The sequence below is a fragment of the Protomyctophum parallelum genome, assembly GCF_964188405.1.
Source record: "Protomyctophum parallelum genome assembly, chromosome: 2".
In the NCBI taxonomy this organism is placed as follows: domain Eukaryota; kingdom Metazoa; phylum Chordata; class Actinopteri; order Myctophiformes; family Myctophidae; genus Protomyctophum; species Protomyctophum parallelum.
The window spans coordinates 30,437,306-30,463,778 of NC_139699.1; the positions used below are offsets into that span (position 1 = coordinate 30,437,306).

The 26,473-nt window shown below is 42.2% G+C and overlaps 1 protein-coding gene across 4 annotated transcripts in view; it reads right to left on the bottom strand.

Annotated features, from left to right (window-relative positions):
• Positions 1-26,473, bottom strand: part of neo1a (neogenin 1a) — a 193,068-nt gene that overhangs the window by 77,900 nt on the left and 88,695 nt on the right. For all 4 annotated transcript variants that reach the window (XM_083759839.1, XM_083759838.1, XM_083759837.1 and 1 more), the window contains exons 3-4: positions 9,874-10,149; positions 8,366-8,516 (exon numbers count right to left, since the gene is read on the bottom strand). In XM_083759839.1, coding sequence (XP_083615965.1) covers positions 8,366-8,516; positions 9,874-10,149 — 427 coding nt within the window. The remainder of the gene's footprint in view (positions 1-8,365; positions 8,517-9,873; positions 10,150-26,473) is intronic.

The following is a 26,473-nucleotide window of genomic DNA, read 5'->3' on the forward strand; positions in this document are numbered from 1 at the left end:
AGGCCGCAGGTGGAAGACAGGACGACAGCGACCACCCACCAACTCTCAATCTGTCTGAGTGGTGCTTCAGTGGGGTGGAGCACTAGATACACCAAGTAGTTGGTGTGGAGGCAGTGTTGGCGTAGGCTATCTCCATCTGGAGGGAGACAGATTCATTATTCTTTCTTCATTCTCTTCTACTTGGTAGCACAGGCTTCTTGTCTCCATAGATTACCTGTCCCGTATATGCAAAGAACTATTGTTCTACCTCCTTCTCAAGGTCAAGGCTATCTCCACACCGTGAGAGCTGCTGCTGTGCCACAGAGATCTTTACCACCTTGTCATACACTGATGATTCTCCTTTGCCATAGAAGCCTGAGTTGGCATCACAGCCTGCATAAACAATGAAGAGGATGGTGTCAGCTTCAGACTGCTCAATGCTGTAGTCTTCCATTGGTTGTTGTGTTGACAAGTTGATGCAATGTGGGCCAACAGCATAGAGTTGACAATCACTGCATTCACATTCATTCACATTCATTTTTGCAACCACTCATTGTTACTGACACTACACATTAGTGTTTTGAATGCTTTGGCAGAGGGAAAGGTGTCATTCAATTTCATGTACGTGTTGTTAGCATGTGCCTTATACTTACACACAGGTCTCGCTCATCAGCTTTAGTTGAGTATGCTGCATTGTATGGGTCATTCACACATGATATGGTGAGCATCACAAGGATGATGGATTACACCTTGTGGACATAGTCCAACGACTTGTATGGGTTGCCTTCTTGATCTCGATCTTCCGCTGATGGAGTTGCCATCCTCCAGATCATGCCCATTTGGGCCACTTTCCGTGTGCTTCCTCTTGGCTTCTTTTCGGGTGTTGTGTTCCGCTCTTATGTGGGCCAAATTGTTAACATTTCTGGAGTGCACCAGCAGCTGCTTTTAATTTTAGAGGATGGAGAGCCAGCCTGACTTAATTTTGCTGCCCTTGTTCATTGTACATTCAATCTACATGTCCTAGGCCATATTGGAATAATGGTTACCTGTGATGGACTGAGTGAAATTAGTACGAAGGAAGGCAAATGTTCAGCAGGAAGAGTTGTCAGCATCATCCCAGAAGTCAGGCAGCCACCTCCAATACTTATTGTTGTTGTATGCTACCATCCATGGCTGCATAGCACGCAGAGAGCTGACATACTCTTCCCAGTTGTAGATATGGACTGCATGCACATTCTGCATTAGCTGTCATGAACAGGAAGTCCCTCCAGTAGTCTGCCATCTCACTGACCTAATTATCTAATTGGGAGAAAAGGTTGCTGATGAGATTCTTGAGATCTGCATCATCCACCAGTGCTGCATGAGCAGCAGCAAGGGTTTCCTGGGAGAGACTTGTATTCCTCAGAATATCAAGATTCTCTCATCTCTTCTGTTAGGTTGGATATCAGCCTCTCCTTGGCCAGCTGACTCATAAGTGCCTCATATATCAGCCTCAAGCAACGCAGCCCCTCTTATAATTCTTGACTTTCAGCGCACAATCAACAGATCCCTCAGCAACTCCTCCCGCGACAAGTATATCTCCTAGCTCACTCCCCTTGTCAGAAGCAGTGAGTGCATTCTACGGCAATGAGACACGGCGCTGCCGGGGGGAGGGCTGACAGCTGCCGGGGGTAGGTGGATGGATTATGACAGGTCCGTTCTGCTGCACTGTCGGTACATTCGGCAGCCGTGCTCCAGACACTGCAACTGCCGATAAACTTCTGGTAACAGCCGTGGCGCTGCCGGGGGGAGGGGCGGCATCTGCCAGGGAAACTGGGATTATGACACTCAACTGCTGCTCGCTTCCGTGGCTGTGCGTTGGTCCAACATGCGTTGCGTCGTGCTTGCGGTTAGGGTAAGGGTATGGGGTAGAGTGTCGGACTGATGCCGCAGAGAAACACTGTCGCCTGCCGAGGGTTTTCTGCGGCTGATGCCATGCGTTGCGTCATGCTTGTGGTTAGGGTTAGATTTAAGGTTTGGGGTAGAGTGTCGGACTGATGCTGCCGAGAAACACTACTGTACCTCCTGCCGCGGGTGTTCCGTGGCTAATGCCGCTGCCAGAAAATGCACTCACTCTCTCTCCCCCTTGTAGCGCTTGTTGATGGCACTCATCATCACACACTGTGTATGGAAAGGACCAAGAAAGGACAAGACGTCATGGTACTTGTCTGGGTTCTCTGCCTTGATAAGAGTGATGAGGACACAGGATGATCTCCCAGTAAAAACGCAAAGAGCATGCGTTTTGTGATACCTGCAACAGGGCCAGTTGGACGAGGAAGTTGAGAGTGAGGAGGATGATGAGGAGGTGGAAGAGGAGGATGATGCACAGAGGAGGGTGGAGTCATCTGAATCTGATGATTCAGAAACCAGTGACACAGAATGCTCTGACACATGTGTTTTGTGTCTGTAAAAATTACAGCCCCAGATAGATTGCTTTCCTATTCAAAAGTAATGTTTTCACTGTACTGGATGGCGGCCATCTTGAATTTCGGGGCCAAAACGAAGTCTTATGATTAAAATTGTGTCAGATTTGGAATCCTCATGCTTGACTTGTATGGAAAAGTGTATTCATACATGATTCTAGGTCATCTAGATCAAAAGTTCATTTTTGGCTATGGCGCCGGACGCCATTTTGAATTTGTCCCTCTAGCAAAAAATGCCGGGATTTTTGCGAGGGACCTGGGGGCTAAAACTTTTATAAAGAGGTCAAATCATAGAGGTCAAATCAATCATCAAAACATCCTTGCCAGAGGATGGTCACAGAACCTTAGTCTGTGACTCAACTAATGGTACAGACTGGCATCACATGGGCCTAATCCATAAGATTTTACCACCTTCATTCATTAAAACAGATTATATATAGATGAGTAAACGTAGGTAGATGAGGAAGCAAGTAAAACTACAAAATATACAATACATGTAATGTGTCATAATGATCTGAAGGCAAGACAAGGACAGTAGATGCCTTGCGGGGAAACAAGAAAGATAACTGGTCTTTTTGCATGTGTATTTTGTGATGTGATGGAGATAGAGAGACAGCCTAAAAAGAGTTCTCATGCTCCACTGGCAGAGAACAGTGTTGCGTGTCTTGTTTTCTCAACTCCAACATGGCAATGAAAGCACTCCATTACCTTAGCTCACTCTACTGCTGCCATCTATCATTCCACTTGCGGGGAAGAAACTTGAGCTCTTCCATACACGTCTAACCGCAGTTCCCATGCCTATCTGAAATACAACTATTTACATGAAAATTGCCATTATGTTAAATAAGTAATGAAATGGTGATGTGTGTGTGTGTGTGTGTGTGTGTGTGTGTGTTTGTTAATGATATGTTTTCACTTGTCTTTCATCTGAAATTACAACTAATCCTAGAGAAGATTCTGCAGTTCCCCAGCACATGCCTTTCACACCAAACTAGATAAATGCCGTCACGTTTCGTGGTCTTCTGGTTACACTTCAACTACTGCTTGGCAACCACAGTGGAACATAATGTGCTTCTTGCACTTGGAACACCAATAATAGCACAATCACTTTGCTGTTGAGAAGACAGTGGGAGCTAAGAATCGGGTGGAAAAGTGCCGTCAATCCTAGTGATACTGAAGGAGCCAGTGAAAATCATCATCAAGTCATTAACATTGATGGGTATAGTGTCTCTGATGGGTTACACCGTGTCTGTGTCACAGTGGGAAAATGCACTTTCGTTGTTGTATTTGTTCTTATAGCAACAAATCTCAGGTGCCTTTCTTATTTAAGAAAGCAGTTAACCGTAAATTGGTTTGAGGATAGAGAGTGTGCAAACTTCAAAACAAAAAATCACAGTGATAGGTTCAGGGTGGAGGTTTCATAGTGTTGTTGTTACTGTGCTTTCATCTGCACAGAGAGCGAGACAGGTTCAAGTCTATGGCAGAAAGTAACCTCAGGCAACAGTGTAATCACTGTTGATTACCTCCATAGGATGCCAAGTTTAGCTGAAAAGTCGAGGGAGTCTGTGGCATTTGCTCAACTGAAGTGTCTTTTAAAAGAGCGATAAAACCACTGACTCAAAGTGTGCTGTGCTGTGCTGAAGGAGCTGTCACAACGCTGCGGATCACACAACTTTACTGAGCACTGGGTGATTAAAATCCCATTTGAAAAATGTCCCCAGGACTGCTATGGAATATTTTCCATAACATCATCTTGGTGAGGAGAAATGGTAATCCTCCCTCACCTAAGAATGACAGTGTATTGCTGCTAATAAACACGCTTTGCTAAGTGGGTGTGAGCAAATCATGCCAGAGTAAAGAAAGACCATACTTTACGGTCTGTACGTTAAAAACAAGGTGTTGATATATGTACAGTAGGATGGTTGTAATAGGCTAGGGCTAGTGGAAATTCACTACAGCTGAAACATCCACAACCCAGCTTTGTTGTTCACTCACTACAAGGACTTCCCAAGGCCATCGAAAGTGAATGTGTGTGTGTGTGTGTGTGTGTGTGTGTGTGTGTGTGTGTGTGTGTGTGTGTGTGTGTGTGTGTGTGCCATGCAGAGCTTAAACCATAGTCCTATTACAATCCCAGTATAAACACACACACACACACACACACACACACACACACACACACACACACACACACACACACACACACACACACACACACACACACACACACACACACACACACACACACACACACACGGTTCATACATAAGTAAATATAATTAACACAATCATATTTAAATGAGGGAATGAAGACAAGGAGCAGAAGAGACAGATGGCTCGGAGGTTTTCGAAGGCGGGTGATTTACATGCTCTGTCAATTCCCTGTCGCTCGGCACCATACATAATTCATCCATTTTATTGACTGCTTGGGAATTCTATTAGGTGATAGAATGATACACACCCCCCCCCCAGAACAAAAGCTGACTGTCCTTTTCATGCGTGTAGTCAGAACCAGCAGGTAGAGGAAGGAACAAGCTCTAGTCCTGCACCAAGTAGACTCGAAGGCGATTCCAACATGTTAACTGAACAGCCTGCAAGGTTCTGTCATGATACTGCTGAACTGAGATGGCATTATGTTGGGCAATCTGGTAATAGGTTTCCAAAGCCTAAGTGACAGTGATGGATAGGTCACAGTCACAGCCATCCTACTATAAATGCGCAAAATCTCATGTGTGTGTGTGAGTGAATCTGTCCTTGGCGTATCTGAATGACCGACGTCAAACTCGGTGCACATATCGCAGAGGATGTGACGAGTGCAGTGCGAGGTGTCAAGTTTGTCTGAAAGACGATTGTCCAGAATCTGACCAATATGCCCATATAGGCATATTTGAACCGCAGATCCGGCTAATATTGATGAAATCAGGGAACTCCAAAATATGGGCGTAAAAGGGGCACGTCTGTATGTCTGTCTATCATAACCTGTCTATCATAACCCCTCACTGGCTGGACCAATTGATCTGAATTTGCACACGGGCATTGCCCATTAGCTTATGCACAGAACTGCGATAGCCTAACGTATACAGACAATATCACTGCGTGGATATTAGTCTCGTCCTTCTCAGTGTTAAGTTTTTTTTTCCAAGGGGCGGTTACAAAAAAATTCAAACAGACTCCATTTGTTAGACCTACAACCAATCAGAGCAGTGCAGCCCGCTCTTGCAATGTACTTGCAATTTGATTACAGATAAGCCCGGCCCATATTTGCATACAGGGCCCTGGTTGGTTCTAGCCTGAATCTGGTAGAGGGCCTTGCCAAACAGTGACTATGCGAAGCCCATGACCATTGGCCAAAACGTAGCGCTATAGCACTCAATTGAAAATGCTAACTTTGAACGTGCATATCTCATGAACCGTTTGACCGTTGGCAATGACATGTAATTACTGGCTATTAATGGGATGAACAACACTTTTTATTAGGAAAGAAAGGACCACATGGACGGTTTATTAGTTATAATCAGCCCCATCAAGGAGTCATTTTTGTCAACTGATGCTTGTCTAAAGGTTCATGTGATGAACTATGCCTCATAGCCATATGGCAGGGTTGAAGTGTCTTCATAAACGAATCCCTTCTTATGTCTGCAGCTTTGCTGACACTACTTTAAAAGTAGAAAAATGTGTGTTCTGTGCTCTCAATGCAGAAGACCAATTAGAAACTCCTTGTAGATTCCCCCTTCTCTTTCTTTCCTCCCTTCTGCACACAACGCCATTACTAATTGACAGCAGTTTCGTCTACTCTCAAGTAATGCCGAGACGAGAGCGACAGTCATCTCTCAAAAGGGAAAATGAAAAGCGCTCCACTTGGTGCCGTTATTAATTGTCAGTGTTCACATTACAGTCCAACAAATCACCGATATAATGAATTCACCTTTTCGTGTTTTCGAGGTGGGGTGCCAGTGAGGGGTCACTGTAAAAATGAGGAGGGCCTCGCCCATTTGTTAATTGCACATCTTGCTAATTACACATGGAGGCGCCCACGGGGGAAGATCCAGATTCTGGGCAGTGTTTTTATAATAAATAATGTAATAACTCCCCGATTAGCCAGTTCCCGCTGACAGCCAGACATACTCGCTGACAATTCCATATGGTGTTAAACACACTTACATTTTGAGCTATGTTCCTATGTTGGGAATTACAGTAGCTTTAAACTAAGACACTAATGGTATTCAGGCTGACACTACATTGGAGCCTCGCGGGTGCCAGGTGATGGCCTCAAATTGAATTCCACTGATGGTGAAAGATTCCAGCCTAGGCCTGTACATTGAGATTAATGGGCTGGATCTAAGCTGTTTGGTGTTGACCCTACAAGTTCTTAAGTTATTTAGGGGGACTATGCGTGGGTTAGGTAAACAAAGTTCATTCTAAAAGGCCATAAAAGATCAATGGATCTACTGAATGTGTCAAACTGACATATTGAGCCTATACACAGTGTGGCTTCCCCCCAGTAGGCTACCTTGGCCTTCAAGTAGGCCTACAATGCTGGCCTACTTGAAGTGCCTAAAAGAATGTGCACAAAAAAGTATGGTGAGGCAGCTTTTTGCTTCTATGGCCCAACAGCCTGGAATAAACTTCCATTCGAGCTCAGACACGCACCCTCTGTAGACATTTTTAAATCTCAACTCAAGACTCACCTCTTCACCCTTGCTTTTAGTTGAGTTTTATTTTCATTTTTATATTTTATTTGTTTTTATTTATTTTATGTTCTTATATTCAATTTTGTTCTCTGCCATTGTTCTATCATTTTAACTACTTGTGTTTTATTGTATTTTATTTTTGTGTCCTGCCCTGTGAAGCACTTTGAGCTGCATTTATGTATGAAAAGTGCTATACAAATAAAGTTTATTATTATTACCTTCATATTCAGTATAGATCCTGTGATCTTTTGTGGCCAGATGTAATTTATTGGGGTCTAGTAGGACTATAGTAAATAATAAAATAAAAAAATCGCTATACATTTTGTAAAAATACATATTTAGACCCATGATCGAATGCCCCCGCCCCTGTCAAAAACAGCTAAAACGAAAGAAAGCAGCGAATGAAAACAAATGAACACTCATCTTTTACTTTCTCTAATAACTACCTAAAACATGAACCTTGGTTGAAAAAAACTAAAGTTGTCCTTTAATTGGTGAGAATTAAACTTTGTCCAATACAAATGTCTCTCAGGGATTTGGACCGCTACTTCTGAGCTAATGAGAGCCAGATCACTGAGGGCACATGGCGGCTGTGGCACCCTCTCTCTGCACTTCATTTCTGAACTTTCCCTGAGCTGGCAACCCTGCAGCCCTCGTCTCCGAGCTGAAGTGGTGCTGGCGTTGGCACGTCTAGGTCCTACTGTACCCCCTAGGGCTGGTGGGGCCAGAAGTGGCAGAATGGCATTAACACCTCAGGGAGCAAGGCGCCAGCACTTTAAACGTGTTTGCTCTGGAAGGCCACTGGCACTGGTGTACCAAGAGGAGCAGCGCATTACTGTCTCTGCTGCTTCTCAGGGGCTGGGAATGTGGGACAGCCAGAGAAAAAAATTGTATTCACACAGTTCACAATAAAATCCTCAGTGTTCATTTTACTCTAAGAGTGTACACATGGAACCAAATGGACCTGTAAGGATTTTGCAGTGTACCAGATAGCTTTGGAATAATACTTGACCAAATAATTTCCGATAACCGAAAAAGGCATGTGCATCTAGCAGCATTAGCACACCAGATAATGCTATATTGGTATGAGCAGAGCTCCTTTAAAACCTTTTTTTGTGCAAATGTTAAACATTACATTTAGTTTTCTATTATTTCTTTATATATATATTTTTTTAAATATTTTTGTATAGGATTTGCATATACGTAGTAACAGTGTCACTAGTGTTCATCACATACCTCTCCTCCAGGACCTTGTCTCCAACCATCCAGCGGACACTGGGGGCGGGGTGGCCACTAATCACACACGGGAGCAGTGCCACCTCCCCCACCACCTTGGTCAGAGCTACAGGCGGCACCAGAAATTCCAGCTTCCTCTCATCTCCCGTTTCTGCAAGGGAGAAGAAAATAGGCTCAGGGTCGGGACTGGGGCGATGTGTCCTGCAAGGGCGGGTGTCATCCGTCTTAAAAAAACAAACAAATCCAAAACAAACGAGTCTCAAGAGCCTTTCCTGACACCGCAGCTGAACTGGTCTGATGACTGATGTCCACGGTGACAACTGGAGTTATCTCTTTGGGGGTCAAATGATACACAATGGCTCAATGGATGGGTAATGTCTATCGACGACCAGGAGGTCAGTCGGTTTATTTTTCTTTGACTCTATACGGATGTAGGACTTTAGTGAAAAGTATCTTTCCCCCGTGACAATCCTGAGTCTCCTGGAGTTGGAATTTAAACTAAATCGCTCAGCAGAGTTAATTGAGGTTTGATGAGTGGATTCAAATGTACAAATGTATTTCTGTCACAATAGCATCTGCCATCACGCAAACATGTTTAATTTCCCGAACATCGCTGTATACATGTAAGCCTTTCTGCCACAACGGCACATATCCTAGGGACTTAAAGAAAGATAAGAGGGCGGAGGCCCTCAGTGGGGTCTTGTTGTGCACTGATTTATGGCCTGTAATATCTTCTCTCTGCTGGCAGGGGCCCGGTGCTTAACAATTCAGTAAATAAAATGTCTGAAGGGGGAGATGAGACACGCTGCCACAGAGGAATTCAGCTCCCCTTTGAGTTACTGCAGCCTCACTGATAACCCCAACGGGAGTTCCATCTTTCCTTTAGTCGTTCAACCTCAGTGCTTCTCTTGGGTCAGGTCAGATGTGTGCATGTGTTTTCTTTTCAATGCAATTGTGAACAATAGCCAAGTAAGATAAGATACATATCCATTGGCCAATCAAACGGTTCACTGCAGCTCAACAGTCAGTGTCTATGAACTGCGTTTAAAGGCTTGAAGACCATTGTCTGTGATGGAGTCCACTACATGCTCTGGTAGGCTGTTCCACACCCAGACAGCAGTATGGAGAAAAGTTCTGTCCAATGTGCTTGAGCAGGTCCTGTTATAGTGTCCTCCTGTTATAGGTAATGAGCTGGGCAGATGGGAATGCCATGTACTTAAAAAATCAAATGGTGCAATTACCTGTTTTGCTGTGGGTTCACAATTATATAGAATTTGGCTACAGTTATTGTGCAGGTCATGGATATGACCAAGACGATGACGAATAATATACTGGTGGACGAAAATACAGGGACACAAGCCAGTGCTGAATTAATATGAAGGCATTTCACATGAAATATAAGAACCAACTGCATGGTGACGACAAAGAAGTATATCCCCTTCTTGTTTTACTTTACAATATAACTACAGCTTTTTCATTTTTAGTAATTGTAGTTCTAATGAGATTACCTGGCACAGTTTGAAGCTGAGCCTCCTCGCTGGACTTGGTTGGCCCTACGTTCTCCACAAGGCAGCGGTAGAGACCTGCATCCGCCTCCGAGGCATTACTGACCACCAGGGCTCCGCTGGGCAGCTGGAATATCCTGGTGTCCATCTCCAGAGGCTGACGTTCTTTCTCCCAGTGGGTGAAGGGTACCAGGTCTGGGTTGACATCACACATCAGCACCCGACTATCGCCCAGATGTACAGTTGCTGGCGCTGGTGGGTTGCTAAACCTGGGCATACCTGAAGAGAAAGAGAATAAGGGTATGAAATCCTGAGTACATTTTCTGCTAGTGACATTGTTAGCTGGGAATAACGTGTTTACACGAGTCACGTGACATACTTTCAACTGAAAATGGAACACTATTTTGGGCTAAAAAAGTGGCACACAACAATTGTTCGCTGAAGAATAAATTAGAATTCACAGTATATACATTTCTGGATCGTTTTCACAAAGCTACTCCACAACTTATGATATGACAGCATGACACAGTGGTCAGTGGCCATTACTTACTAAAATAGGGGAGTAAAACATTTAGTGTGGGAGAAGCGAACATGGCAACTGCTTTCACCCCCAACTGCACGTGCGCACACACACATCCGCCCACACACAAATACACAGTGGTGGAGCGCAAACACTTATCCCCAATGGAGGATGCTAATTTGCTATGTGGCACAGAGAGACACCACACTAATTATAAAAAGTCTGGATCCATAGGCTGCTTGTGTTGTTCTACCCCAAACTTTCATCTCAGTGCTAATAATTATTTCCTGCATTTGAAAAACTATTGATCTGGAATTAAGAGGAACTCATGCTTAAACTGCAAATAGGACACTCTGGTCTGTTAAGATAAGATAAGAAAGCAGAGCTGTTACTAAAAACGAAGGACGCCACTTCATCATCTACCAGTGAGAAAAGAAAACCTCCATGCTGTGTTATTGCCATGGAGGGCCTCCTGAATGTTTGGGTAGGCTGTGGATGTCTCCTTGGTAATGGGAGTTTTTGTGAAACAGAGAGGATGAGAAAAAATGAAGAAACAAGAAATGATGACAGTCATATTTGTCATGTCTCCGCTCCATATTATATTATATATATATTATTATTTTTGTGAGATGTGTTGCCAGACTTCCATACTCCTATTTTAGAGCCGAATAAAAGTCGGTTCGGCGCTGTAGCGCCTACAATGTGACGTCATTTGAGGTTCGGGGGGGGGGGGGGGGGGGGGGGTACCGTCCTAAAGTCAGCTCTTCGGTGCTACTGAAAATTTCTGACGAGCCAAAATCATTTCGGCACTACAGCGGTAAAATAGGAGTATGAATCGGCCCTAGGTCGCATTGTCAGATGTGCAATATGTTGATCATGGTACACTGACTGACTCACAGAGTTATTACAAATGGATAAATTAAACACTGATGATTTTACCGTGTGGAGCATTATAGACAGGAAGTGCTGATTGGGGCTAACACTATCGACTCAAATTAATTACAATTCTCCATTTAATCTGTGTAATCTGGTGCTTCATTTTCCACACCTCTCTCCCTGGCGCTATCTATCGAACAGAGGTGCCGCGATGCCAATCTCAACACTTATTACGAGTGTGTGATGAAGCTCTGCATGTGATTGCAGTGCAAAAACCAATGATGTCTGATGTGAAGGCCCAAAAACCAATGATGTCTGATGTGAAGGCCCATGACTCTCTCTGGGTGTTCTGCTCCATGGGCTGTGTCTTTACAGGTGACTGGAGGGCTGAACTGTCTGGGTCGTAAGAGCAACCTGATTGCAACATTTAGCTTTGCTCAGAGCTTCAGGCCAGAATTTACCAACTTGCTGTGGCACAGACATGGCCAGGACAGGTATTTTGCTTCACACTTCACAGTGAAGATAATTTTCAATTTGGTCAATCCTGGGATATACTTACGCTGGAAATGGCCGCTCTAAAAGCTCACAACGTGTCACACTGTGACACGTTATGAGCTTGTAATGTACATCTGTTTTTTACATGTGCGACACTGGTGCAAGTATAAATCAGGCTTTGGTTTTGCACTGGTGAGTGATATCATTTCGCAGGTCATAGTTATACCAGATTGATCTGTGTGAGCCAAAGATGCGAGATCGCCACAAGAAGCAAATGTTTTTCATGATCTCCTTCATTTAAATCAATGTGTCACACTACGTGAGCCATGACATCACACACGTTTTGCGGATTCCCCCGCATTTTGCCAGTTTACATGTAGACGTGAGGCAGAGCATTTTCAAAGATTTCCACTCTGGAAGGGGGTTTAAAACTGGCCATTCATTATCAATGACAATTAATGTTTGTGTTAGGACAAAGTTTGCACACAAGCTGGACATAGGAGGGGCTAGCGCCCCTCAAAACTATAACCTGGTTTGCAACACAGCAACATGTGTACAGGTAACAGGGAATGAGTGGTACATCGTACCCTCCTCCGACAGTGAAACTGCTGCACGCAACATTAGATTCATTGAACACTACATCAACTGCATAGCCTTGCCAGCAAAATATCTAATCACATAAATGACAATGAAAGAACGTGTCCATCATTCCAGAGATGGAGATAGAGAAGAGCAGAATGAAGCCACTGAGCTGCGAACAAGGAGACCGACTGTCCACCATGCCTACAAGCGCATGCCTGCACACACACACACACACACACACACACACACACACACACACACACACACACACACACACACACACACACACACACACACACACACACACACACACACACACACTATTGTGTGTGTGTTACTTGCTTTAATTAAAAGCAAGTACTGTATAGAATGACAATGAGCAGCTTAAGGGAACGCGCAGTAGGTACTAGGTTTTAGGGATGTCCCTTTCGATTCAACATAATTCTAATGCTGAATGGCTGCCTTTCTCCTTGGATGGACAAAATATATGACAATTTGACTTAATCATTACCATTTAAAGGACTACTGATATAAGAGTTTATTTTGTAGTATTTTAGCATTAAAATACGAGTAGTTTTAGATTATAGAGGCCAGTGAAACGAAGTTGTGTTCAATTATGCATTTCATGTATTGTTGAATAACAATAAAGCTATCTATCTATTATAGAGACCTCTCCTATCTCCCAGCTTCTGCAGTAGAGTACAATAATAATATTTGAGAAGGGTACATGATCACCCAAAGCACAATTACTATGAATATTCAATTCCATTCATTGAATTGAATAGATTAATTCATCCTTATTTTCAGACATAAAAGTTTCACAGACGTGACGGTGACACAAAACATGGTACAGAGATAGGGAAAGAAAGTGAGAGATAAAGGGAAAGGGAGGACAGGGAATTTAAGAAAAAAAATTCTGAGACTACCATCCATATCGTGACTACCATAGATATTACAGGGAGGGTTTATTTCATAAACAAGAGATGGTCAGATCCTCTCAGTTTTACACCGGCGCCCATCTGGTCCAGGGCCTTTATTACCGGGGTGTGGATGTGAGTAGTTTTAACACCTCGCAGTCTCTCCCAGTGAGAGTGAGGATGTTGATGTGATACATCCCTGCAGCTCCCCGTCAATGCCTCTCAACGTGAGTGTAAAACCCATTTTGTTGTTCGTCTGGCAGATAGAGATGACCCACAGGCTCGCTCCACACTGTTGACTGTAGCAACGTTAAAGTCTTAACAAGCAGCTATATAGTTGCCCAGCTGAAACATCCTCGACCTCCATATGGACATGTTTTGCTCCCCTGGTGCTGGTGAAAAATAACACCAATATATTTTATTATGCAGGAAATTGTCTCTTTTCTAAATACCAATTTAGAAAACTGTGTCTAAATCAATGTGTTGCATCAATTTCATCAATCTGAAATTCCAAATGGGCATTGAGCATTGGGCAGGGACATATTTTTCAATTTAAGTCTGCATGTAGTTGTGGCACACAAATCCCTGGGTATGGACTAGTTTCTAAATTATTTATAAACCAGTAATGACAAACTAAGACTGGAGGTAAATTCCAGGCGCAGTACTCATTGTTGTGCAGGTAAAACAGACTACATTATTGTTTCAACTCCTTTTCTTCACCTGTGTGAATATAGGCTTTGTTATTATAATCAAAGAGAAGGCATAAAGAGAAGGCACTCACTGGTATCTGACTAACGGATAATACATTTACCACGTTACAGTTGTGTTTATGACTATTTAATAACTTGTTGGTGGTAATGAGATCAAAGTAAAAAATGTGGGTAATGCTCATCACAAGTTAACCCAAGCAGATTGAAATTAATTAATTTATATTTACCAGTAGGTGTGTCACAATAGACTAATTTCACGCTACGCAATACTGGGCTCACGATAATATGATGATATGATACACTATTATGGCAATACCAACCAGTCCAAACCCAAGGATGCACATTGCACACAACCCACCTACCGCCATTTTATTGTTATCAAAATGGTTTAAATTATCATAAACATTCAGTTCGACTGCCAAGCATCTTCAGCTTGGCAGAGGTGTAAAACGAGTTGTTCATATTCAAATAAAATAAAATTATACAAGACAACAGCATTAGGGACAGAACAAAGCAAGGGACATGAAAATGGGGATAGCATGAAAGCAAGCCAAACAGAGCAACAGATTGAATCAGATTGAAGCCTTGCCTGCAGTGTTTAAATCACATTTGAAAACTCACTTGTTACCTTGGCATTCAAACGTTTTGAATAAGGGTTTCCACTAGGCATTGTGTCTATACAGTATGTTGTCCTGTTTGTTTTGCTCTTATATTATATGGGTATTTTAATAGTTCTTCTTTGGATACTGAGTGTATACAGCACTGTTGTTTTAAATGTGCTCTATAAATAAAGTGGATTGGATTGGAATCATGGTTAATATAATATATATAATCTTATACAGTAGTAGTAGACAGTAGAATAATACATGATCATAATATATACTTTACATATAAATGTATTTTACATATAAATGACACTAAGCTGAATTCTCATCTCAGCTTTACCAACCAAAAGTGTAGTTATTTTCAACACGATAGCTTGAAAAGTGGGTTACTTGTAACTCCTTTATGATGCATTCTTAGATAAGACCATATGGTTATTTGATCAGAAATGCTCCTATTATTGCCTCTTGCTGCTGAAACGGGTCAACAATGCTTGTTGAACAAGCATCAGCTGTGACTAGTCAATTTATTTTCTCCCCAAAAGCCCTTGAAAGACAGACAAAAAGATGTTCAACGTGATATTGAATCCGAGAGCATCTGAACGTTTAATGTCTAGAAAAGTGTTTTATTTTTGTAGTACATAGAAGTACAGCCTTTTATATATAAATTATATCGACTCAAATATATTCACATGAAATCCTCACTAGTAACCATTTGTCTCAAAGTATTTTCCTCCCTCAACATATTTTGTATGCCCGATTGCCCGTTTCATCGACCATACACATCGACAGAACAATCGGATTCTTATCAGCTGGATGCTTTGATCATCTGCAGTGTGTCACTGAGGCAATAGCTCCATCCCAATACGAATAATTAGTTAGTGCAAGTGTGAAGAAATTCAATCGATGGCAGTGCTGCTCAGAGATCTTACTGTGAGCAGAGAGGGAATAATGATGGTACTGTAAGTGCTCAAAAAGAAGACAAGATGTGTGGGCTTTGAGCTGTGTATTCTTAGTCAATGTTCTAAATGCATTTTCTTATTAACCCTCTGAAGTGTTCAAGTCAAATCCCATGTTGTTATTGCTTTTCTCTATGGGAAATATGCGTTTTTGAATGATTTATTGAAAATTCTCTGTTGTGACTATGTGACAATAAAAGACCTTCAGAGAAAGCTTGACAAGTTTTCTTCCAGGAAAAAAATGAATTGAGTTGATACAATGTATAGTTTTTGTGTTGGAAGCCATTTAAAAAAAATGCGCTTTTTTCAAAAGTGCTTTTTAGCACATGGAAAAAAGATACAATCATTTTAAGGTTTATTTTGGTAACAGCTTTTTTTCTACAGGGAGCCCATACCTATGACATATCTCATTTTAAAGGGTGATTTGTCTAGTTCAATAATAAAAAAATAAAAAGTTTCCCACATGTACCACTGTAGATATTTTGCCATCTATAAATAGCATGGTCAGTCATTACCAAACTGACCAACCCAAATAAAACCGCCTACTGCCCCCTACTGGAACAAGATAGAAACTCACTGTTATTCTTTCATGAAACTTGACATTTTAACGAAGATTTCGATATATAATATGTTTACATAGTCTTACCAGTACCCTAGTCTATTCATTCATGTATCTCAAAAACCTGTTATGAAGAAACACAGTTTTGATAAAAAACACATCCAATGACATAGTTTTCCGGACTTGGTGCCTATGATATGTATAGAAATGTAGACTTGAATGTTTACTGTATTATATAAAAAAAAAATTGGGTTCTTACCATCTACCGTTACAGAGTAAATCACAGTTGAAACTCGCTTAGTCAGAACATAAACCTCAGAATAGTGTAAAAAAATGACATGTATCTCGGATTGAAATAGTGCATTTTTATTTATTCTGACTACCAACATAATAAAATTATAATACATATATTACAGAAAATAAATAGGCCTACAGCCTAAAACAATTTAAAAAGAGGCTCAAACAGGAATTATTGCATAGATATAACCTGGAATGAGCGGGGAGCTGAGCCTTGTTTATGCCATGTATAGTGTTGGACTAAGGTATAACATTGTAGCGTTGTCTGTTTGTCTTTTTTCCACTCCTTGTTTTGTTTTTTCTCGTTGTCTGTTGTTTTTTGTTTGTTTAATTTTCTATTCTTCTATAAATGTCATTTGTTTGTTTTGTTTATATGTTGATTGTTATGCATATCTTCAACAGTATTTTGGAATACGTTGAGATAAGGATAGGCACTAATAAGCTTTAAGCTTCTGCCTATGCCTTTTCGATCACAAAAGAAAAAGTAAACTGTTTTTGTGTAATGTCTCCCTCTCAAAAGATCGAAATAAACTATTCATTCTACATACAAAACAGTTACGCCTCCCCCAGTGTCCCCAAACCACTGCAGTCCAGTTCTTGACGGTGTGTACTGTGTAGGCTAAATAGAAAACACAACTGCCCCCTGAAATGAATTAATGTATCTGGTTCAGTGTCGGAGAAGTCTTTTTCTTCTTCATCGTCATCATCAGCATCATCATCATCATCATGGTCCTCGGTCGTCCTCGTCCTCGCGGCTCGCCTGATGTATATACAAATAAAGACACATTTAGCTGTAGTCAGTGCTCGCTACTATATATGTCCATTACATGGTGTTTTTTACCCGGCGATCAAATACATTTATTGTGCTGCCGTGGGCCGATGCTACAAATAGCTAATAGTAATGCTAACTAATTAGCAGCTACATGGTCGGTTTGGGCTAATACCGACCCTTATATATTCTCCGATGACTGCTAGCGATCAAATGATTTTATTGTGCCGAGTCGTCGCTACAAATGGATGATTGTATAATTAGTATCACGTATGTATGTAACCATTTGTGCAGTGTTTGTTTTTTTAACTTTGCAGAGCTTCTGGAGCGCAGGCCGCAGCCTGTAACGCTAGCTACGCTCCAGAGGCTCGGCAAAGAAAAAAAAACACATTAGCTCAGCGGCCTGCCTTACCCCAGCGGCGCGGCAAACAGCGATTATAAACTATAATACACACTGAATAGATATAGCATATAATGTTTCAGACAATAAGATTCTTACCATAGAAAAATCTGGTCACCCGTCCAGATCGTAGTACGGTGTCATCGCTCGAGCCAGGCCGGGAAGAGCGAACTCAGAAAGCCCGCAAGCAGCTGGCTTGCTCCCCATGCAGGCCAGGCATGCAGATCCCCAGGGGGCGGGCACGTTTTATAGCCAAGATGTGCGCGCGTGTTACGTGACACGGGATTTCTGGGTATTGCAGTTGGAATTTCAACAAAGGGACTTCACACAGCGATGCGGAGGTTATTAATATATCGATATTAATCAAGAAACAGAATCACGGGTTTTCCAGTGATTGCCCATTTACGGAACGCTATTACTTCACGGGTTTTCCCGTGATTGCTCTTCTAAGGGTTAATAAAATCATCCTATGCAATAATTGCTTTGCTTTATTCAATGGCTACTAGCACTTAATTTGGCTCCAGTTGGCATACTTGCGTATGTCCACTGCAAGAGGTAATTCATTTTCTAATTGAAGACTTCAGTGCTTCAGGGAGAGCTTGATCTTTTTTCATGCTTTTCACATTTCTGCTCTGTTGTGCTGAATAATGTTCTGGCTACATTCTCAATGTTGGCCTTCAACAGTGACACGTTGTTCAATCCTATACTGGAAAGGCATTTTAAAAGACAAATCACAAAGCACTTTACAGTGCTTGAAAAAGAGAGTAAAGGAATTTAAGTCATTGTATTCAACAGTATAGTATGTATCACCTTGTACTGCCTGATGGAGTTAACCTGGCTGAACATTTCACATTATGTGTTACTTTTTGGTAATTTAGGCGTTTGGAACTGCTGTTGAAATGCTTTAAGTGAATACGTTTACAGAGACTATTGCATTATTTATTTGTATTGTACCGATTTTCATACCATTTTAAAACATAAATTGCATTATTGTGTGTCTAAGTGTCTAAGGCAGGGATATTCAAATGGCGGCCCGCGGGCCACATGCGGCCCGCGGAGCGCCCCCTTGTGGCCCCTGGAAGATTTTTATTATTATTATTTTTTTTAATAATAAGAGGGCTAATAAAAGTTACAGGTATGGTGTGTGCGATATTAATTGTGAGATTACCATAATGACGGTAATCATTAAAGGACCACTTTTCAACCTATCTTCATATATAGGTCCTCACTAATAATCATGATAAAATGACACGTTTTTTTCTACTCGGTCTGTGTCACATAGGAGGGCTGTGGGCAGTTCAGAAACCCACCTAACAGTGACATCAATGGAGAATCCAAGCTAATAGAAACTGCAGGCTTTCTAGTCCAGAAAAGTTGCAATGCGAAAATGGAAGCCATCATTCTCACAATAATAAACCCTGTTCCAGGTCCATTTGGTTCCATTTGTACACTCTCAGAGTTACAGACCCATAAGGGTCCATTTGGTTCCAAACCATTTCCCTGGGGACCCCCTGGAACTGCCTCAAGGACCCTGGGGGTCCCCGGACCCCGAACCCCACTTTGGGAATCACTGCTCTATGTAATCTGATCTTTATAGTCTGATAAACTATTCTCACGTAAATAAATCTTGTTTAAAAAGCAATCTGCCTAACGATGATGTCACTGTTGGTCGTGGACGGGTTTCTGAACAGCCCACAGCAGAGTGAGTGAGTGAGTGAGTGAGTGAGTGAGTGAGTGAGTGAGTGAGTGTGTGTGTGTGTGTGTGTGTGTGTGTGTGTGTGTGTGTGTGTGTGTGTCCGTCCGTCCGTCCAGCTGATGGTCGTTAATGTCAAAGCAATGCTGTTTATGCACTGTCAAATAGGTTTAGGCCTACATCTATTCTAAGGTGGCATATACCTGTATAGACATATTATCCTGCTTATTACTGTGCGGAAATATACATAAATCTTCGTGTTTGAGCACAAAAAGCATTTTGAGAACGCACAAGTTTCCGCGCTTCGCGCGCACACTGTGCTGCCCCCCACACACAATCATTCTACAGTTGTGGCCCCCGGCCTAATCTAATTGAATACCCCTGGTCTAAGGGATCACTATTGAGGGAGATTTTTCAGAGGCTCCTTAGCTTTAGCATGTGCGTGTGTGTGTGCGTGCGTGTCTGCCTGGTGTGTGTAAGATAGAGAGAGAGAGAGAGTGCGAGTGTGCGAGAGTGCGAGAGAGAGAGCATCTCCATAATACGCTGAGGGGCAGTAAACACCAACAGGCTCTGTGGGTGGTTAAGGCTCACATAAACAGAGAAGCAACTAAGCAAGCCAAATCTGCTTCCTGGGCTACATAAATACCCAGCGTCCAATCTGGGAGACAAATGCTTACACTTCCGCTCCACTCTGACTCGCCATCAAACATTCATTGCATGTTACGGAAACCCAAACACTACTTTCCTTACGAAATCAAAGATGGCAGTTCTGTTCCTATTCAGCTCTATTAACCCGTTTTGGGCGGGAACCCCTTTTGGTGTTAGCATTATGTTATGCTTTAGCTATTGAAAAATAGCAGATCTACAAGCTCATAGTGCGCTACAAGCTTGTAGGTCTGCAATTTTTGAAAAATCGAACATCGACATTTTTAGAATCTGATCTCAGGTCAAAATGGGTTGAGAAAAGAATGTACTGTACGTCAACGTACAAAAAGGATCCCTCCTGACCAGACGTGACCCACTTCACTGTGAATTTCACTTTAGTGGGGAGGAGAGGTATATGGTGACGTTTTTAAGTGGCTGTGCATATTGCATGACAACGACAAACCACAGGACAATGAATTCTTCATAGCTTACGAGTGTAGGCTTTATGTCGTTCAGTATGAATGAGAGATGCTGCCCAAAAGTGGTGACAGATGAGATTTAAGGCCCATACCCTTTATTTCCATATTTAATTAAGCACAGATTTAGTACAGCCTGATTGATGAATTGCTTAATAAGAATATTAGCCAAATCAGCAACGAGAATAGACCTTCCCTTTCAAATGGAGATGCAGCTTGTTTTCCCATTGGAGTGTTGGAACAGGTGTTTGGTATGTGTTGTCCTGGTCCTCTGTTACAAAGGGAAAGATAAGGCTCCATCTAGTCTGAGCAGGGGCTCTTCTGTTCGTTTGACATGAGCGAAAGATGTATGATCAGTTGACGACTTTAGATTGGAGTCTGATAAAAACTGTCACTGAGGTGCTTTGTCATCATGTACAATGGGCTCAAAAGACTGACAGGCTGATGAAATTATGAAACATACAGTCTGTTTGTGTCAGATTTTTCTTGTTCAACAACGGTGTGGAGTGCAGGAAAAATAAAGTTTAATCTAAATTCTCTGTGTAGGTAAATTACTCAGATTTTAACAGTTATAAACTGAATAGACCACAAACTTGTCATGCAATTTAAAGGACCGCTTCACCACTTTACAACCTGTCTTCATATAATTGGTCCTCACTAATGTTCATAGCACAATTTTTGTCTACCCGGTCTGTGTCTCATGGGATGATTATGGACAGTTCAGAAACCCATCCACCAGTGACATCATCGTTAGGCAGATTTCTTTTTAAGATTTAAAAAAAATATATATATATATAGATTTTTATTATCATGAGAACGATGCCTTCCATTATCACATTGCAACTTTTCAGGAATAGAAAGCCTGCCGTTTCTATTAGCTTAGATTCCCCATCGATGATGTCACTGTTGGAGTTTCTGAACTGCCCACAGCAGCGAGTCCTCCAATGAGACACAGATGTTTCTTTACAGACAGTAGAAAAATATTTTATCATGTGCATTAGTGAGGACCAATTATATGAAGATAGATTGAAAAGTGGAGAAGTTGTCCTTTAACTGTGCAGGCTTTTTAAGTTGACAGTTGATCTACCTGTATAATGTTGTCCATCTCTCAGAATATCTATTATAGAGCAAAAAGTACAAATCAAAGAATCTCTTGTAGAGCACTTGACATTGAAGAGCTGCTCACAAACAAATAAAATGAATCATGGATTCACACTGTAATCCATAAGAGGAAAATACTGTAACTGCTGCATCCAATGAATCATGGATTCACACTGTAATCCAGGAGAGGAAAATAACTGCTGCATCCAATAGCACTTTGGCAGATGTAAGTACAGTAAAGGAACAAAGTGTACCCAATGGAGCAGCAAAAAATACTTGTTCCGACAGTGAGCCAATATTATCTTTGTACGCTACACAATCTGTACTGTTACTTGCACGCACGCACTGCTTCACCTACTACACCTACTAGTCTGAACTCAGTCCACGGCACTAGATTTACAATTTATCAATGTCCTCTATCCTCACCTTGAAGATGGATATATATTCTTTCCACATCAATGACAAGCTGAAAGACTTCCACGACAATGTGAAAAGGGTATTTCTAAGCTAACACAAAATGTGGTGAAATCAGACTTTCCCATGGTGCAATGCAAGGCAATCTTCACATTCCGACCAATAGTAACTCTAAGCAGCTTGTAGATCCTTCTGCAGGTTGCCTTAACACAAAGGGACTGCACAGGTCTTTAGGGACTAAAGACCTTCTTTTTTAACAAGGCATGTTTCAAATGTAAAGTGCATTATAAATACAATGTATTATTATTATTACCAGTAAGACACCTGTGGGTGAGAAGCGACCTCGCCCTAAAGGGCGAGTGTACAGGGTTTGATGAGGGCACAGACAGGGGATGGGCCTTAATTTTCGGGCCTGTTGAGAACTGTTTTCGGCTGCCAGGCGCGGCTGCACAAATAACTTGGGGCAGTCTAGAGTTTAAATGGACAGGTATCAGTCAAAAGGGAGACATCGAAGAGGAAGGATGAATGGGGAAGGATCAACACATCGATCACAGACACATATCCAGATACTAATATTGATGACATCAGGGATCTCCATATATGGGCTTAATTGCGACAGCAAGTCGCATTTACTATGAAATGATCCCTGATTTACTATCATCCCTGATGATGTCATAGTGATGTCCTGAGACCTGGGCACAATATATGGGGGCTTTCCCCATGTATGGGGATATTACTATCATCCCTGATGATGTCATAGTGATGTCACGAGACCTGAGCACAATATATGACGTGACGTGACAAATTGAGTGTGACATGACGTGACAAAAACACAAGGTTTCATAGTTACTCTGGTACAAACCATATTGTTTGCCCTAGGACAACCACAAACGTTCAGAAGGACCATTAGTGGACGGAACCAGGAACTTGGCTTCCATTGTTGGTGTTACATTGGAACTCAAGCTTAATTTATCCATGGTCCTACAACCTAGAGGCCAGCACGGGTCCATAAAATTGGACCCGGTCCGAAACGGACCCGGTGATATCAGAACCGAACCGATCCGGATCCGAGAACATTCTAATTGGACCCATAGTGTGTTCCCTGCAATATTATATGCTTTAACATGACATGAGACTGCTCTCTATGAGCAACGTGCAGTCGTGCACCCCGCCACCTCTCCAGACAGCGCAGCGGAGGAGGGTTGCAAACTTGCATAGGCTATAGTGCATTTTTGCGCACCGACATTCTTACCAGAGCTGTTGACAATCACAACAAAACTGTCCCACATTTTTCCTCCGAGGTGGAAAGCCTGGTGATGCGAGGTTAGTCCCACATTGCTTGTTGCTTTGCGTTTCACCTCGCTCGCTGAAGGGGGCCGCCATGATTGCATTAATATAGCCATGTGTGTGACTGTGTGTGTGTGTGTGTGTGCAAGCGAAAGAGAGAGAGAGCGCTCTCGCTCATGTCTAGGTGCATGACGAGACCCAGCCCTCGTCGACTCTGTTCAACAGACAATATGGACTTTAGAATGTAATAATTACAACGCACGCATGTCTATTTTTTAAACCTATTTTTAAAGTTGAAGGGTTTCATTTATAAATCTCGGATCCTCACGGTTATTTCGGGTATTCTGCATTTCAGATACCCGAAACGAGATCCGCAGCTTTGAAATGGAACCGACCCGTTCCCCGACGGCACGTCAATATTTTGCACCCGACGCGGCTCGGTTCTTGGGTCGGATCTCGGGTATTCGGGTCCGGGTGGACCCGTGCTGCCCTCTACTACAACCCCTTCGAAGCTGTGTCAAAAAATAAAAGAAAAAAATGATTTTCAACTCTTTTGACACTGAATTAGCTTCAAGTCCTGCTCGGTTTTAACTGCTGGGTTACAGAAACCACACACTACTGTACATACTGTGCATTTAATTGGTTGTGTATTCAAGCACTAGCTGCTACTGTGATGGGGTCATTGTGGATGTCAAATATCCTTCATGTACAGTATGGAGGTAAGCAAAGAAAAAACAAATGACGCTGAAATAAAATTGTATCCAAATTCAATCAATCCTGTCTAGACAGGGATACATTTCCCTGGCACAGTGGGCACTGACAGCTCATGATTGCCTATTGTTGTGGGCACAGAGGGGAGAGTGAGTGGATATTACATGCATAGAAGTGGTGTTCTAAGTACATTTACTCAAGTACTGTACCGAAGTACAATTTTGAGGTATTTTTACTGCATGTTTCTTAATTTCAAGTTTTCAGAAATTTTACTCCACTACATATCAGAGGCAAATATTGTACTTTTAACTCCTTGAGCGCCACGTTTAATGTCACGTTTAGCCACTTCCACACTGTGCCACACTTTTCAGTGCCCGAGCGCTTCTTTTCAAGAGTCACCATCTGATTTGATGAACCGGAAGTAACAATGAATCATTTCTGAGGCACACGAGGTCGCAGGGATTTTTTATTGAGCTCCTAAAACATTGATGTTTTGTATGATCACCTCAATCTGAGCTTAAATTCCGAGATAAACGCAGCTAAAGATAGTGTGGACGGAGGGAGAATAATCAATGACGTCATCAACGCGGATGCAAACCGTTGCCGAGCGAAAAACAGCATTATAAAGGATTATAAACTAAGGGGTCGTTCGATTCGTTGTGCAATGTCGCCCTAGGCGCGCGCGAGAGAGAGAGAGAGAGAGAGAGAGTAGACGCATGACAGGGACAGGCCAGTTGCCATGGGAACATCTCTAGTTGACAGTCATGGGAAGAAAATTAAAACATCTTATGCAGTTTTTACTCCACATGCCTGTGGCTGTACCCAGCCGCGTATTTGAGGCTCCGCAAGCGACGCAGTGCGGGGTGCCCCCAAAGCTCTTTTTATAAGTTTCTTTCTTTTCTTTTTTTTTCCCTTGACAACATTTTATTAATCTTTTAAACAAAGAAAATATAAACCTTGGATGTGGTTAAAAAATTATAATCACGAAGAAACACCAGGCTGTCAGCCTGTCTACCTGCTGTCGTGGTAGCATGCACACGTCACATGATACGGCAGCAGCAGAGCGGATGTTTTGAAAATGAGCAAGCCAAGTTAGTTGCATGCATCCGCAGAAAGGCAAGCTTTAATCTACAATAAATTCCAGCACAGCTGCTTTCCTTTATAAAAGGGCTCAATTAAAGATCTGACCGAGCTCCCATGTTCTGTTACTGAGAAATGCCTCCATTGTGCCACAGTGCATTGGCACAGACGTGGCTACTTCTCTGATTCTCTTAAGCCGTTTTTAACCCCATACCTGTCAGCGTGGCAAGTGCTGAGAGATATTTTTCAAAACTGAAAATCATCAAGACATACAGTAGGTCTGAGTCCCAGGAAAGACTGTCTGGATTGTCAGTTCTCAGCATTGAAAACCAGTGCGCTACTGTGCTCGCCAGTTGGATTAGGAGACATGGTATAAATATAAAAGGAATGCAAGGAGGGAAGCAGCTTTGGACGTTATTAAAGGTAATAATCCATATATTATTATCCAATATTAATCAAAGCAAATAAAGGCCTAGTGTTACGCCTATTTATAGTCTGCTTTGTGCTTGTGTATGGATTTGTAGCGCGCGCACAAACGCACGTACACACACACACACGGGCGCACACGCACGGGCGCAAACACATGGGCGGCATGGGCGCACATATAATTATGAGTGAATAGTGCTCTCTATAATGTATATATAATGCGCTATTTTGGCCGCCCCGGATATAATAATACACAGCCTCTCTTTATTTTCTTTTTCTCTCACTGCAGAACTTCCTTTCCTTTCGTTGTCTATGGTGCTGAAGTTTCAAGGGACATTTAATTGTGTAAACTGGCTGCAGGTTTCAACGTCCTATAGGCTGCAGCAGGGCAATAGTGACCGTTTGGCTAAGTCATTGCATTTTTTTTTCATGTCATGAAAACAGGGAATCATAGCTTCAAATTGACATATTGTTTTTTCAGTTTGACACACCAGTTGTGGAGATATGGCTTATAGAGTATTGTCTTGCAGAAAACAGTGAGTTGAGAAAACAGGCTTGAAAGGTTCACTTCTGTGGACTAACATTACACCTAGCTACATTTAAGAATTTATTTCGTATTTACATGTCGATTTCAGCTCTGACATGTATTTCAGACATGTTCTAGTACATGGGGTTCTCAACCTGTGGGTCCCGACCCCTCGGGGGGTCGCCAAATTATTGTGGGGGTCCCCAAATTATTTTCAAAAATAAAAAATATTAGTTTTTTGCAACTTAATGGCTGGGAAATCGCGAAACATGGCCAAAGCATTTCCGGGGGTCCCCAGCTAAAAACGTTGAGAACCCCTGCTCTAGTATGTGAAGAATCTGCTGTGCTATATCATTTTGGATAAAAAATATATATCTGTTTTCCTACTCTCCTGCAGTTGATTGTATCCAAATTTGTGTGTACACATTCTTATTGAAGCAAACACTCTTATTAACGTGATGTTATAGGCTACACTGTGGTGAAAGGGCCCCACCCCCATCCGTGCAGGGGGGCCTCGGGATTCTCAGAAACGCCACTGCTTGTACCTTTATCGACATA